Below are 17,504 nucleotides of genomic sequence, written 5' to 3'. Positions count from 1 at the left end.
AATAAGAAGTTCTTATTAAGTTAACAATTAGAGGCTCTTATTACGTTAACAATTAGAAGTTCTTATTAAGTTAACAATTAGAAGCTCTTGTTACGTTAACAATTAGAGGCTCTTATTACGTTAACAATTAGAAGCTCTTATTATGCTAACAATTAGAGGTTCTTATGACGTTAACAATAAGAGGCTCTTATGACGGTAACAATAAGAGGCTCTTATTACGTTAACAATTAGAAGTTCTTGTTAAGTTAACAATTAGAAGCTCTTATTACGTTAATAATAAGAAGTTAACCATTAGAAGCTCTTATTACGTTAATAATAAGAAGTTAACCATTAGAAGCAATTCAAGTGGAGAGTCAATAAACATAGTTTTGAAATTTCCATTTCTGAAGAAAAATTATATCATATTTAAAAGCCGGTTCTCTTTATTATTTTTGATAATTATAATTAATTACAGTCTCACGCTGACATTAAAATTAGTAATCATTAAATCTTAAAGCATATGTTAGTATACATATGATTATATTAGTGATTCTTTTCACTTAGAATACAACCTTTCTTGACAGGAATTTAGTTTCTAACTGGGGTGTTCAGGAATATTGTTATCCCCCTTCGCCCCGCTCGCGATAGTTTTTGTTCGTTACATTCGTGTGATATTTAAATTTTAGCTGAAGAGGTTGATCTTACGTTATCTAGTGAGTTTAAAGACTTGAGATTGGAGTATGGAGAAATTAGAAAAACAGAGTCATGTCTGGGGGTTCCAGGGCTGAGAAAAAAAAACCGAAGCTGATGTGTATCTAAGAGGTGGAGATTACAAGTTATTTCCTTCATTATAAAGACACACGGTAGTGTGTCGTGTGGCCAAATCAACCTGCAGGACTCACCGTGTTATTAAAAGGAATGATAGTTTAGCGATTTTCCACTTTCTGTAGCTCAAACTGTGGTAATCCAAACTATCACATATTTTCAGTGGATGTGCTCTATTGGATCTTTACTTCACATACCAAATTTCAAGACAATCCATTTAGAAATACACGAGATATAAAATATACAACCTTTCATTAAAGTTCTTCCTGTTAATTTTTTCTTCGCGCCAAAAGTAGGAAACTTTATTTGATAGAAAAACATACTTAACTTTCATGGATTTTTTTCAAATTCGAAACACTGGTAGATCTTTATAACCTACAATTAGGTGTCAAATTTGTTCTAAATATAAGCCACATGTGCACAGTTATTCAACAAAAACCGCTCAATTCTAACCAATATTTTTGCGCACACCTACACAAAAAGTCACGTGAGCTATCGCACTAAAATTTTTATACAGCTTCACCCAAGAGTAAAGATGGACCACTTTTAACTTTTGTCACTCGGATTAAAGACGGCTGATTTAGAGCAGCAAAACTGTAGGATGAAATCACGTCCAGATACATAAGTATTGGTTAGACCAAGCAAACTAGATTAGCAGTTTCTAGATCAAGTTTTCAAAAGAATCATACAGGTGGACGGTCACTGTCATTGTCATTATTCATTGTCAGCTTTTAAGCACAAATTTGATGAACTTATGAAATTCTCCTAATTAAAGAGGGTTTAGCGTCACGTGATATTAGCGTCAATAATGATGCTTGATACGGTTGTACCAACTGCTACGGGTGATGACAAAAACTATCAATCTAGATTCCATGGCGTTACTATAAAGTTATTAACAATGGTTTAGAGAGGAAAAATTTCAACCATATATTTTGAAGAATCTGGTTGGCTCTGTAAAGTATAGATCTGTTCCGAATAATAGGGTTGCAATCCTAAAGCTAATGTTGGTTACGATCGAGTGTCATTTTCATACTTGCTGTGGTTTGTTGGTGTGTATTGACAAAAAATCTTGATATCCAATCAAAAACACCTTAGGTGTGAAAAAAGGTGAGACTAAAAAAAAAAAAGATTCAGCGTGCGACTTAAAGGAATGAAACTAAAATTGGCGGCCAGACTGGTAGCTACACTCATAGCATTGATAGAATTTTACAGCAAATATTCATTCATTAGTTAGCTAGGCCGCCTATTTTGTTTTACCAACCATCATACTCAAAGATTATATTTTCATTATAGCGAATCATTAGAACCTTGTATGGTTGCTACAACATGGTAGAATACAACCTTCCTATGTCTCAAACAGTAGATATTACAGGTTATTTCTTCACATTATTTTCATTATGCTGAAGCATTACAATCCTATGTGGTTACAACTACTATATAATGCATTTTCTTTTTTTCCACAGATAGGTGGCACTGGTATGAGGAGTCTAAAGGAAACCTACTCCGCAATCTAAAGCATGAGCGGAACTACAACATTGCCAGAAACTTAATCCTCTTTGTAGGTGACGGGATGGGGCTTACCACCATCACAGCTGCTCGTATTTTACGTGGCCAGCAGCGTGGTCAGACTGGGGAAGAAAACAGCCTAGCCTTTGACAAGTTTGAACACGTGGCACTAGCAAAGGTAAGAATATGTATATTATATCTTTCTGTAAAAGAATGCAAATTGATTTAAAAGAGTGAAAAAACATTCATACCAGGAATTTTCAGAGTAAAGTTTAATTACTTTCAATCATAAAAAAATGAGTTTCTTTGGGAGATTATTCAGATTTTCCTCAGTACATTTCCTCATATGCAGTTACTAAAAAAAATTCCATATATTTTCTTAGATTTGTAATAAAGAAAGTTGAGTACTATATATTAAAATTATTTTTAGTATGGCACCACAGGCAGCTAGTGCAGAATGTATGAGAACTACATTTATACATTGTTTGGCTTTGCATACGCAGTGTTGTGGTATCGAAATTTGATCGTTTTGGTGAAAACAGCTCTTTCTGACACACAATATCCATAAGCTTAAATCAAAAGATGTGTTCAGGTCGGAGATTTAGAATTTCAAAAATATTCTTTGTACTTAATGGCATTGGAAAAAAAGGAATTTGTATCAGTTTGGGCAACCAAGGCCATCCAGAAAGAGACCTGCAACAAGTCGGGGAAAAATAGCAATAAGTGGTGACTCTTGACGAAGCATATGTGTAACTTGATGCCTGTAACAAGTCTCCTGCCGTTCTCTTGCGATCAATGGGTAGAAATAAAAATTTAAAAGAGGTTCACTGCATGCCGCGAACCTTTTTCGAAGGGATTCATAATCATCGCTGGATACTACGCCAGGTGCAAATTAAGGATCAGGGGATTGGATACAAAGGTCAAAGTGAACTCTGCTTATAATAAGAATAATGTTCTGGACTATTTACAACATACAAAAATACCAGATTTGTACGAAAACGCGACCAATAGAGTATGGGTTCACCAAGATAACGTTTTCAGTTATAACTCCCGTTAAACCTTCGCATACCTCAAGCACCTGAAGAAAACAAAATGGGTATTCATGTTATTCCATAAAAAGACATACAGATAAAGTTCCAGGATTTGTGTGAGATCGGACTGTTGAAACTGACACTAGGAAACTGTTAAACTCAGACACTGGATGGCATATAGAGACAAACAAGGGGATTCGTATGCTTTGGCCATTTCAGTCTTATGATGGAGCCTTTTGCAATGGACATTTTGCTGTGGGGCTATTGTTAGAACATACGCTCCTCAGATAGAGCATGACTGGACGTGGCGATATAGTTTGTTTGTTTGTAATTAAGCACAAAGCTACACAATGGGCTATCTGTGCTCTGCCCACCACGGGCATCGAAACCAGGATTCTAGTTTTATAAGTCCGCGGACATGCCGCTGTGCCACTGGGGGACGGCGATATAGACTGTAACTACGTGGTGAGGCTCGAAATCGTTTTAATATAACGTATTCATCCCTCTGTATAAAACGTTCCTGTACATATTGGCTTAGACTTATTATGAAATAAACACAGAGTACATTTAAATGGGATAATACTGAGATTGAAAATTAATTTTATGTGTAGGAAATGTTCTTCCTTAGTGCCAGTCTAAACAAGTGGTGCGCAAACTTTAATGACGTCCCCTTTCTAAACACGTGCTTTACTTCCCGCATCCCATATAATTTATTTTTGTAGTTACTGTACATGCCATTTTCCAATGTTAATTGTTGTTTTTATATTACTTAATAGTAGTAATATCTCGAGGGTAGTTTTTAAAATTTATTTATTTCCATATTTATTATTTCAGACATAATTTATATTCTCCAATAGTCATAGTCGCGCGCCTCTACCGACTCTCCCTGCTTCGTTTGGGGGATTCGCCCCACAATTTGCACACCACGGATGTAGACTAATAAAACACGCTTAATGAAAGTTGTTTCAGAAGTCTCTTCTAAGGTTTTGATAAATTTGCAGGCCTAAAACTGTGAAGTAACGTATATCCCTTCCAATAAACAGAAGTATAATTCATTCAACTTTAAAGTTAGGTATTTTCTAATAATGCCGTAGATTTACGTTTCTTGCTAACATTTCTTTTTTCCTTCAGTTTCATTATATATATATACAGTACTTGTAACTTATCTTACAGTATACCTTGCTAGACCAGTTTCGTTGTACTTACAGTACTCATATCTATCTTACCCCCAATAAGTACCAGACCAGTTTCGTTGTACTTACAGTACTCATATCTATCTTATCCCCAATGAGTACCAGACCAGTTTTGTTGTACTTGTAGTACTCATATCTATCTTACCCCCAATAAGTACCAGACCAGTTTCGTTTTATATAAAATACTGGTATCTATCTTACAGTAAACAATATTATAACAATTTCGTTTTACATAAAATACTGGTACCTATCTTACAGTAAACAGTATTAGACCAGATTCGTTGTACACAGAGTGCTTGTATCTGTCATACAATAAACAGTAATAAACTACTTTCGTTATACATAAAATACTGGTATCTATCTTACAGTAAACAGTATTAGACCAGATTCGTTGTACACAGAGTGCTCGTATCTGTCATACAATAAACAGTAATAAACTGCTTTCGTTATACATAAAGTACTGGTATCTATCTTACAGTAAACAGTATTAGACCAGTACCATGGCCATGATCACGAATCAATGTAATTTTTGTGAATCCTCCGAAGATATGTTAAACAATTCTTGTGTTCAGTTTGGTGAGTCTTTCTTTTCCCTTGATACAGAAACAGGATATAATGATACCTACATGATCTTATCATCTATATCAGACATCAATACAACAATGAAGCATCATTGAAGTCAACCAGTAGGAGGAATATATTCCGACAGTAACTTTTACATAAATAGAAACCATTTCTTATATTAGACAGCAAAAGAAAACTAAATAGGACAGCATACTTACACAGTCTGCATAAAGAAGAACGGATCTTTACTATGAATTAAAATAGAATCTATATTAAAAAAAGATATGAAGCCATTGTTTATTTTATAGGAACAAATTTACTTATGAAATTGGTGCTTATTTCATAGGAAACAAATGTTTATTTTATAAACACAAGTGAACATATGATGTTGTTGTTTATTTTATAAGCCCAAGTGAAACATATGATGTTGTTGTTTATTTTATAAACCCAAGTAAACATATGATGCTGTTGTTTATTTTATAAACACAAGTGAACATATGATGTTGTTGTTTATTTCATAAACACAAGTGAACATATGATGTTGTTGTTGTTCATATAAACACAAGTGAACATATGATGTTGTTGTTTATTTCATAAACACAAGTAAACATATGATGTTGTTGTTTATTTCATAAACACAAGTGAACATATGATGTTGTTGTTGTTCATTTTATAAACACAAGTGAACACATGATGTTGTTGTTTATTTTATAAACACAAGTAAACATATGATGTTGTTGTTCATTTTATAAACACAAGTGAACATATGATGTTGTTGTTTATTTCATAAACACAAGTGAACGTATAATGTTGTTATATATTTTATAGACACAAGTGAACATACGAAACAACAGACTAATGACAGCTAACCTCAAAACTCTTCACCTTGATAGACTTCAGATTAATGACGACTAATCTCAAAACATTTTCATTTTGACAAACTTCAGACTAATGGCAACTGATTTTAAAAAGTCAGTGAGACTCAATCTGTTATACAGAACTACGTAAATAAATATAGGGTTAGGGTTACAAAGCGAAATGTGAAACATAAACTCTAGTTACTCCTCAAGTAGAGAGAGAGGGAGTATAAACAGAAATGTCATTAGGAATTCCTTTACTCCTCTCCCCCCTTCCCATTCAACCTTTTTTAACTCTGCTCATCTTTTTCATTTACGTCAACCAACCCATAGCTACTGGTGTATTTATTTCTCAACTTTCTCTTGCTCAGAAAGATGGAATGCTTCTTCATATCCTTCTTAAGTTCCTCCAAAGCCATAAAACTCCACTATGAGGCCTTGGAAAGTCTTGAAGCTCTGCCCAAGTTGGTTAGGTGTATACAGAATTTTCTCTGATTTCCCCCATTGATGTGTCCAATGAAGAAATGTGGATATGTCTTGACAAACATAATCTCATTTCTAAAAGAAAAATGAGAACTGAGGAAATGCAATAACTGCAGTCGTTTTTTTTCCCCTCAGGATGGGTGGGTGAAGACGATTTCGGGACCAAAGTTTATCCATTTTAAGTTTGTGCAGTGCATAATATAAAGTGTAGGGAACCTTTGCTAAAATCTTCTGAAGTTCGGGTATTTAATTCTTAATGATACAAAGCAATATTGATTACAAAATATTTTCTAATGACAAAAAGTTTATTTACTAAGATATTAGGTTGGAGACGAAATCAGACGTTTTTACACTTTTATGAAGAAGGGGGAAACCCCCCTTTGAATAAAACTAAGGAAACGACATGACCCTATTTCTAACACTGTTGAATAAGGCCGAAAACAGAATCTAAATTCAGACGAGGAATGGGCGTCTGAGGGTCACCTGAGATCCCCAGCAAGTCCAGGGCAGAGCTATGATGTTGGTGTGTCTAGGGTGGTGAATCCCCCCACCTCCAGTGGAAAATGATTTTAATTTCGTATCAATGTGGTCTAGACAGCGGTGTAAAACAGTTAAAATTTTCAAGAAAGGTGTCCCACTTGGAGGAAGAAAACATTATTTTACACCCCATTTTCGTCATTTACTTCTGCATTGACTGCCCCTCTATTCACGATTTATGAAGCCGTCCCAGTAAAAACTATCAGTTATAACAGGAATCTAAAAAGTGACTTCAACTTTCATGTAAAAGTTAACGTAAAATACAATATCTGCTTCTTGTTGAAAAAACAAGTGTTTTCCAACTTACATTAATTCCTCTAGTACTAAATATATTGCAATTCCATGACAATCAATCCAACTACTTATGTCATATCCGAAGAAAGTTTACACTATTCGACATTCCGCGGGCAGTTAGATATTGACCAGTTACATTCGGGAAAAATATGTAATTATTTATAACTCATAGTATGAAATATTACATGTAGATATTTTTAAACACCTTTCCAAAGTAATTTGGAATTATATTAGTGAAAAAAAAAGATATATGATAAAAGATCTAAAGATATGGTCAGTAAAATTTTGGACGGGGTAACTGCCTTGTATTTCCCAGTGGTAGTAATGGCTCTACTGAGATGACCTTAAGGTCCTCTTCAATTTTGTCAGCAAGAGTAAATGGACTGCCCTCCGTATTTTGTCCCTGCACGATGTAGTGTATACGTTTTTTAACAAGTATAATATATTTCAGTCGTTTGAGTAAAAGGCCGGAAACACATTAAACGTACTTTGGAGCGCCCTCTTTCAATTATTAGGAGAATTATGTTGTGGACCCTTTTCTTACTTAAACCAAGAGATCACAACTCTTGCTTTCATATATTCTAATCTTTCATGACCTGGTTCAGGATTTTAATCCCATTTTGCGGAAGACGCTGGAGGTGCCTATTTTGTCACAGAGTTGCTAAGTCTCTTTGAGAAAATGTGTTTCCACAAGATGCATTAGCTGTATCAGATTTGTTTTTGAACTCCTAACCCTGGTCGCCATATTCGCACTTCATCTCAAGACTGTATAATATTGGCGACCTTCTCAAGCACCTGAAATTATTCATTATATACTCTTCATAACCAACTGTCAAACTGCATGTTAGAATCTATAAGCGGCTTAATTTAAACTCAAGAGTGAGCTTAATTAAACAGTGTTAAAAATGTGGGCACTTATTTGAAGAAATAATGCCAAAAAATATCATCATCCACCACCACACCTAAGTTCACTTGAACCACTCAGACTGCCTAACCGAGAATTAAGTTAGTGAACTGCGTATTATCATGACAAACGTACATACTACATACTTTTTGTGAATTTGGTTGGTAGTAGTGTATTATCTCGCGTATTTCGGAAAAAAAAAGAGTATTACATCATTTGAAAGTTAGCAATTTGACCGGTTTTGTACTGTGATGTGTTTGACTCCCTAACATTCCCTAACAAATCGAATGTAACATTTAACCGCCAGGTAGCGAGTGTTTGTTTGTTTTGAATTTCGCGCAAAGCTACACGAGGGCTATCTGCGCTAGCCGTCCTTAATTTAGCAGTGCAAGACTAAAGGGAAGGCAGCTAGTCATCACCACCCACTGCCAACTCTTGGGCTACTCACATTACCAACGAATAGTGGGATTGACCATCACATTATAACGCCTACACGGCTGAAAGGGCGATATGTTTGGTGGGACGGGGGATTCGAACCCGCGACCCTGAGATTGCGAGTAGAGTGCCCTAACCACCTGGCTATGCCGGGCCAGGTAGCGAGTGTAAACATATCAATCACCAGAAGAAAATAGTGGGTTTTTTTGGTTCAATCCATTAAATACCAAACTGAGAAAGAGCTGCTTCAGAACCAGTTTTACCGCAAGTTATTATTTCTAATAAAACCCAAAATTAATTGGCACAACTTGGTGAATAAAATGTTTCTTTGTCAAAAAAAAAAGTTTTAACGTTCCGAAATCTCCTAAATATAATATTCCCACAATAAAATGTTATCAACCTATCATGAGTTTCATATTTCGCCACAATTCAAAAAACTGTGCAACAGAAATGCTGATTTATTTACGAAAATAGTTTATCAAAACAGAAAAATTAGCATTTAAACTAAAATCAGCACATAAAATAAAATAATTAAAAGCAATTCATCAGGATGGGTAGTATTTTTTTCACAAAAAAAATAAAACATTGGTAACTAATGGGTTAAAGATAAACTCACTAATCAAATCAAAATTACCTTTCACACTGCTTAAGTGAAGTTCAGAACTTCGACTTATGTCAAGGTAAAACAAGGTAAGACAACGTTTAAAGATATATCGGCCAGGTGGTTAGGGCGCTCGACTCGCAATCTGAGGGTCACGGGTTCGAATCCCCGTCCCACCAAACATGCTCGCCCTTTCAGCCGTTGGGGCATTATAATGTGACGGTCAATCCCACTATTAGTTGGTAAAAAAGAGTAGCCCAAGAGGTGGCGGTGGGTGGTGATGACTAGCTGCTTTCTCTCTAGTTTTACACTGCTAAATTAGGGACGGCTAGCGCAGATAGCCCTCGTGTAGCTTTGCGCGAAATTCAAAACAAACAAACAAGGATACATCTTCATCAAGTACAGGTATAAGTTATGCAAAGCTCCATTACGTACCCTCTGCAGAACAACTACAAGATATTGTACTTAACTCTGAACCCAGAAAAACACTGAACTTATTATAGTTTTTCTATGCTTTTGATATTAGATTAATATTCCTTGACAACTTTTGAAAAATCATAAAGTTAGCAGTGAAAAGAACTGGTGAACTCCTTTCAAAAAAGTCACTTGTTCTTCTTTCAAGATGGAGTAGCCTAATCTTAAGTACAATATGTCCTATATTTATAGAACTGTCTCTGTTTGTATAAAACACACATCTGTTTAAAAATATTTTGAGCCTTAAGGTTTCAGCTGTTTTTGTATCTCGGGTTTTCAGACATACAATATCGACAGTCAAGTAGGAGATTCCGGAGCATGTGCCACTGCCTTGTTGAGTGGGGTAAAAAGTCGCTACGAAACGTTAGGCCTGGATGACAGCGGACTTTACGAGAATTGCTTGTCTAGCATTACATCAAGAATCCCTTGCTTGACGGACTGGGCCCAACAAGAAGGTAAGAGTTGCACACGTTTCAATAAAAGATCAACTTTTAGTCAGTGAAAGAATCAAAGTCTGTTTGAAACAAGATATTTCAATCATAATTGTGAAGTCAGTTTCTGTTTGTACGTTTGAGTCTTAGATTCAAAAATACACAACACGCTAATCGCACTGTGATCACCACTGTAATCGGGCCCCCAGAAATGTTAACGTTATTAGTTCTCAAGCTCACCGCTGAACCACGGGGAAGGGGGTAACTAGTTCCGGTTCAGGAAAGATTCAGAAGGAATCATTCTTAGTGTTCTTCAAGGACTTGCTATAAAACCCTTGCTAGCTGGCGAGCCGGATTTTAATCGGTGCGGTGCCACATAATAGTCCTCGCACTTTAAGCTGTTACAAGAGAGACAGTCAGTTCCTTAGCGTGGATTGTGGAGTGCTGCTGCCTGGCTGCTTACTCTTTTAGATAGCAGTTCAAATTTAAGAACGGCGACAGAAAGCCTTAGCAACTCTGCCATTAGTAAAACAAACAAATAGAAAATAAAGGGTTATATATATGAAACTATTTTCCCACCCCTCGGTTAATTAGCTGTAAAGTTAAACACTTATAACACGGGAACTCGGTGTTCAATTATTGTGGCGATCATAGCGCAGAGAGCTCATTGAAGTTGTGGGTTCCATATATGTTTAAAAAAATGGAAGTTAGCTTATTTTTACTAATTAGTAAAGACAGCTTGTAAGAATTTTCCACTCTCTAAAACACGATTAACCAGTTCGTTCCGAGCGCAAAAAAACACAGTTTGTTGTACCTCACTTCCGGTGAGAACAATGGAACTATCCTTGTGACGTATCAGTTTCACATTTGAAAGACTTTGACATCTCCACCAACGAAACTTACAAAAACGGCTATTTATTATCCCCAATGAATACCAAAATACCGCTCTCTGAATGAACTGAGATTTTAAAATGAAAATGCCTGATTATCTTCATTAGGTAAGGCGACTGGACTGGTAACGACAACCAGGGTCACTCACGCTACCCCAGCGGCCATGTACGCCCACTCAGCCAGCAGGTACTGGGAGTCTGACGATAAGATGCCGGAAGATGCCCGTAGTACGTGTAAAGACATCGCTAGGCAACTGGTGGAAGATGAGCCTGGCCGCCACATAAACGTAGGATTTTAAAAGAAACAAAACTGTTATAACAATAATTAACAAAAGACGGAGTCAACTGACGCATGAGTGTATTAGTTGTTTTTCTGCATATTAACAAACAAATATAAGACCAACAGATGGCAAGTAAATCGCACCATTATTTAGATATATCTTTTTAAATTGTAAAAATTACATCCTTCAGAACAAGAATTTACACTTAAAGATCGGAAGTTTTCACGATATTCAATTCAATTAATCTGATGTTCAGAATACAACAAATAAAATATATTTGTGGACTCGGTTGTTTCAGATTCACAAAATTGAAAAATAAAATAGAAATTATCTATATTTTGTCAAAAAGTACTACATCTGATATCCATTAAAACATGGATTTGACCGACACGTTAGCAGAAGTTCTCAACACATTTGATACAAATGTTGACAACTAGCAGCTTAGAGCTCTTGTATAAGATGTTTTCGTGTTCTTAGTTGTCATTGTTTTGGTACTACAGGCGACCTTACGTTGTTCAGTCCAGAGATGTACTGTAACATGTGGCTGAAGCCATAGAACTCTTGTACAAGATGTTATCGTGTTCTTAGTTGTCATTGTTTTGGTACTACAGGCGACCTTACGTTGTTCAGTCCAGAGATGTACTGTAACATGTGGCTGAAGCCATAGAACTCTTGTATAAGATGTTATCGTGTTCTCAGTTGTCATTGTTTTGGTACTACAGGCGACCTTACGTTGTGTCAGTCCAGAGATGTACTGTAACATGTGGCTGAACCCATGTATCGGTATAAGTTCATAACAGTTAGGTGTTTGTGTCATTTGTCTTCGTATTGTAATTAATTGTGATTTGGAAATATTGATTATTGAAAACAACGCATTAGATGGCGATAGTTAACAAGAAGATATTTTTAAAAATACCGAACTATCTTGGGTTTTGGGTAAGGTTTGTGTTTTAGTATAAATTTTAATGTATTTAGTCCTGAATATTATCACTTCGATGTTGTTTTATTCGATCCGTGTTTATCGAATGTATCCAGTTTTTACCAACTCTACATATTATTCCACTAACTTCCTCGATCGGCGCTATCTTTCTGCTTTACAAGTTTGTTTGTTGTTAAGCGCAAAGCTACACAATGAGTTATATGTGCTCTGAAAACTGTATATATCGAAACCAGATTTTTAGCGTTATAAACCTTTAGTCTTAACTCTGAGACACTGGAGGGTTGCTTTACAAAGCTAACGCGTAACAAGGGAGTTCTACACATATGTAATTTACACTCATCATGGTACTCCAGCAAATATGTATACATTCATACATATCTGTATATATCAGTATATTGGCAGTGCTAACTTTCTAGGCATCAGATCCCTGCTTACAAGCGTGTGAGGTGTGGTGAAGAGCTGGAAGGAGGAGTAACGTAGTTGACTACGTCAGTCAGATATTAGTTGGCAGTGTAGTCTTAAAAGTAATTACAATGTTTCCACCTTTAGATAAAAAAAAACAGATTCCGGATCTCAGATCCGCCAGAAATTAAACCTTGTATATGTACAGAAACTAAAAACGTCTTACATCACCATCACATCATTTATGAAATCAACGATCTTGATGTTGAAACATCTAAGTTCAGAATAGTCTCGAATGCAAGCATAGTGTAGTGGCTTTCCTCGAATTATACGGATATGCAGCATTATAGGGAAAAAACACCCACCGCTAGCACGCGGGGTTCGAATCTCCTTCCAACTGGGGTTACGAGAAGCAAGTACTCTTTCAAACTGAACATGTGAAGACTCTGTAGGCTCGATGATGGGCCTTCTTTAGGAGATGGTACGATTGTTAAAGAGGACGAGTTTAATGACAGAAAAAGTGCTTTAAAGGGCTCTTTTAAGAGTAGCCTTAATTGCCTTTGATATCGAAAAGGGTAGACTGATATTACTCTAATACTGATTAAAACACAGATGTGTGACCAAGAATGTTTGCCTAATGCCATAATAAATGACCTTCAGAGTGCTCAATTGTTTTGTTATTTTTCATTCACTACATTTGAAGTCATTATACTCCAGGTAATACTTGGAGGAGGTCGACGTCACTTCCTGCCACAAAATGAGCGAGATCCTGAGCGTCCGGCTGACATAGGTCGACGTCAGGATGGAAGAAACCTGATTGAGGAATGGCAGAAGGACAAAAAGGCACGAGATTTACATCATCGGTTTGTGTGGAAGAAGGAAGATTTTGAAGCAGTGGACACTGGGCGTACAGATTACTTGTTAGGTAATTCCTTTCTAATAAAATTTATAATTTAATCATCATACTTGACATAAAGAATAGTATGGTTTTCTTGTTAGTTTCAGATCTAGTTAACTACACATAGCAGTCCTAATTTTGAGCTAATAGACAAGAGCACAGATAGCTAGTACACAGGACCCACAGCTAACTCTTGGCTTACTCTAGTCTGATCGAATAGTGAAATTTGACCGTAACTCTTATAAAGCACCCACGGCCTCAAAGTGCTGACCGCATATTTGCGGCAACGAGTGGCGAACCATGAATTCTCTAAGTTACAGGCCAGGCGCTCTACCCATTAGACGAGGCTCAGCTCCTCTAGTAAAGTAATCAAAATTTGATTTAGATATGGACTGGTGATCAGCGTGTGCATTTTCTTTTGTTTTTTCATTAGGGCTCAGCAAAACAAAACAAAATTATAAAATGATTTCAGTAACACTCAAACCAATCAAACAATACGATCTTTGAATGAAAAAAGTACTATAAATACTATACTAAAGCTTGCCGTATTTTCTTACAAAGAGTATTATAAAGCCTCTAAAATTTTCATCAAAATGGCTCCAGTGGTATAATTTGTTTTGGTTTGTTACTATTTCTATGGATTTCGATAGTTCATTAAGTATTTGAGTCACACTTAACGGTTGATCAGTTTGAGTCTTATGTCACAGCTGAGACCCTTTTTACATGCATTTTCCGTGGCTATTGATTTCCTTTGAAATATATAACAGATTTTTTTTTTCAGTAAATTATCATGTTCAACAGATTGAAAATGCCGAATTACTGCCGATCTTAAAACTAAGTTTTAGTTTATTTCAATAAAGTCCCTAAAAAATACAAGTTATTTCAAATTTACAGTTGATTGGCGAGCTGTCTAAAGACCTCAAACAGTGAATTTGAATATGTTTTTATTAATATATATATATATATTAATACAGTCTACGTGGAGGATTGCTATCCATCTGAATGATATTATAATAGATTTCACCCAACTCCTTAGAAATTGTCTTGTTTGATCCGATGACAATCTGCTCTAGCAGATCGAAACTGGAACACCAAATCCGTTGAAACGATTTAGATGAAGTTTTGGATACATACTGATACGATATTTCAGTATTAATTGGAGTCCGCGATGCAATATATAACGTTGAGGTATCATTCAGTGTCGGTGTGTTTGTTTGTTGTTAAGCTCAAAGCTACACAATGCTATTCTCACCTCGGGCATCGAAACTTAATGCTGAGCCACTACTCATTACTCATTGGTTATTATAGTTATAATAACTACTGGCACATCTCTAGTAAACTTGCTATGTGTTTATCCTCAAAAGTATGCTTTTTGAATAACTTGAGTGAATACCTGGTTTGGGGAAGGTGGTGCATTATGTAGCATTAAATATTCGTTTGAGCTCCTTAGAACATTTAAAAATAAACAATTATTTCCGAATTTAATTTTTTCAGATGTAAAATATTAATTTATGTATTTAACATAAAGCAGACGTTTACACTGAATACTGCAAAAGCTCAGTTGCAGAAGAAATGAGACTTTTTTTTTTCATATAGCGTGGAATGAAGCAGATGATAGTCTGTCTGATTCAAGTGCGCAGGTTGTTCTGACAGAAGGAATCATGATAACATTTGGTAGAGAGTGGAATCGACAGCAGCTAAAGCGCATTTGTGACAGATAAACATTTGGCCACGAAAACACGGTTTATCATACAAACGACTGCATGAGGGCGTTTTTATTATTTTTGTAGTTATTTCAAATTATTCGGTATAACTTACATACATTTAATTTTCTTATCCAAGCGATTAATCAAAGAGAAAGACGGTATGTAAAGAAACTCCTAAATTATTGAACTATAGCATAATGGCTGGAAATGGCATAAAATTATTCGAAATGTAAAATCTTTCAAAAAATAGGAAAGTTATATAATCTCTTGAAATAACCCGAAAGTTGAATGTTACCGCACAAGACTCGAAAAAATCGACATGAATTAACTAAATATTCCATTCTTAATTCCTCATGTTGATTTACGCGTTTCGAAAAGCCTTAAGACTTTTTAAAGAAAACAGACAAGTAAGTTTCGCTCCCGTGAACAGACTCACAAAACTTTATCCAATTATATTTTCTAGAGTCATCAACACAGACTCAAACTCTAGACACCTACCGGTTAGAAAACGACTATGGTTATCATATTTTCAACTGCACAGTTAGATAGTTATGACAGTTTACAGATTTTAAAGTTCATCTTAAAAAAAAACCTTATCACGTGTAAGTAAGACCGCGGCATTTCCTTAGTTCCGGTTATAGTAACGAGTACTTCCGATTAAAGATATTAAAAGATACTTCCTAAAGGCATAACTTCCTGCAAACCCGCTTAAAAATGCTAAAAAATATTTTTGAAATTTGATTTAATATATATATATATATTTAAAGTAGTAATGTTACTACCGTATATTCTTTTGAGTAAATTTCATTATTTGAGTTGTTATATGCATTGAGGATTTAATTGTTGTTGTTTTTTTAGACTTTTGCCCCAAAGCTACACATACAAAGATCTGCACACAACCGTCCCTAATTATGTGCTGATAGACTATAGGGAAGGCATCCAATCAACAGCCTGTTGAACTACTCTTATCTGACCGAATAGTGGGATTTGACAGTCATTCTTATTGCGCGTTTTTTTTTGTTTTTTTTTGTGGCAATGAGACATGAACTAAGAACCCTCGGATTCTCAGTACGGGTACGCTAACCACAAGGCCACGCTTGGCCCATGCATTGAGGTAGAAAGAGACAATTTGCTGCCTAGTCCAAAACAGATCTATTTGTCGGTTTAACAATAAAGAAGTTAAACCACGCACTAAATTCACTAAACTAAAGTTATTACTTTTTCTTCCAGTTTTGAAGTAACTGAGCCAATCAGTAATAGCTTATAGGTCTATTGTATTTAAATTATGATATATTAACTCTATTGCTCACGTAGATACCCGGATGATGAGGGTTTTAAAGCTTCTTAAAAGACAATCCGTTTTAACGAAAATAGCCGCTACATAAACAGTAATTAAATATTATTGAATTCTCTTTTATGCATTGGTTTAATTGTTTAAGTATACCTATTACTGTTTCTTAAGAAGATAAGTCTTTTTGTAGCTGGTAAGTCTTCTATTGTTTATGATTTCTTCTGCATCTGTTCGGGTATGGCCAGGTGGTTAGGGCGCTTGACTTCCAATCTGATGGTCACGGGTTCGAATCCCCATCCCACCAAACATGCTCGCCCTGTCAGCCGCGGGGGCGTTATAATGTTATGGTCAATCCCACTATTCTTTGGTAAAAAAAGAGTAGACCAAGAGTTGGCGGTGGATGGTGATGTCTAGATGCCTTCCCTCTAGTCTTTCACTGCTAAATTAGGGACGGCTAGCTTTGTGTAGCTTTGCGCGAAATTTAAAACAAACCAAACTTTATTTCACGTAAAATATATATATCTTGTACTGTACAGCTGCTCGAGTCAAAATATTGTGTGTTCGCTTGTTCTTATTGTTATTAAATGTTATATTAAAAAAAAAAACGAATGCTAAACGAAAATATCCTAATGTATTGCAGGGTTATTTGACCACTCTCACATGACATACGAAACTGACCGAGACAAAGGTCCAACTGGTGAACCCTCCTTAGCGGAGATGACTCAAAAAGCTATTGAAATACTCCGTAGAAATCCCCACGGGTATTTCTTAATGGTAGAAGGTACGTATACCATTTTGTACACGCCAAATGTATTTCGTTTCACCACTTTGTGTATATATATATATATAGCGTACGTTCTTTTTGGTTGAAAGTATGCCAACAACTTATCATTATGTCCAAGTATGATCACCTCTTATCCTATCTCTCATGTTTATTTTTATCCCAAATCGAATTCTTCCCCATTTGATATGCCCAGCGTAT

General features: G+C 35.7%; 1 protein-coding gene across 2 annotated transcripts in view; it reads left to right on the top strand.

Moving 5' to 3' along the window:
- Nucleotides 1–17,504, top strand: part of LOC106470068 (alkaline phosphatase-like) — a 38,418-nt gene that overhangs the window by 12,981 nt on the left and 7,933 nt on the right. For both annotated transcript variants that reach the window (XM_022398612.1, XM_022398613.1), the window contains exons 3-7: nucleotides 2,268–2,488; nucleotides 9,964–10,138; nucleotides 11,113–11,291; nucleotides 13,345–13,552; nucleotides 17,163–17,303. In XM_022398612.1, the coding sequence (XP_022254320.1) occupies nucleotides 2,268–2,488; nucleotides 9,964–10,138; nucleotides 11,113–11,291; nucleotides 13,345–13,552; nucleotides 17,163–17,303 (924 nt within the window). The remainder of the gene's footprint in view (nucleotides 1–2,267; nucleotides 2,489–9,963; nucleotides 10,139–11,112; nucleotides 11,292–13,344; nucleotides 13,553–17,162; nucleotides 17,304–17,504) is intronic.

Source organism: Limulus polyphemus, unplaced genomic scaffold (assembly GCF_000517525.1).
Source record: "Limulus polyphemus unplaced genomic scaffold, Limulus_polyphemus-2.1.2 Scaffold3803, whole genome shotgun sequence".
NCBI lineage: Eukaryota > Metazoa > Arthropoda > Merostomata > Xiphosura > Limulidae > Limulus > Limulus polyphemus.
This window is presented reverse-complemented; position numbering and strand designations above follow the sequence as displayed.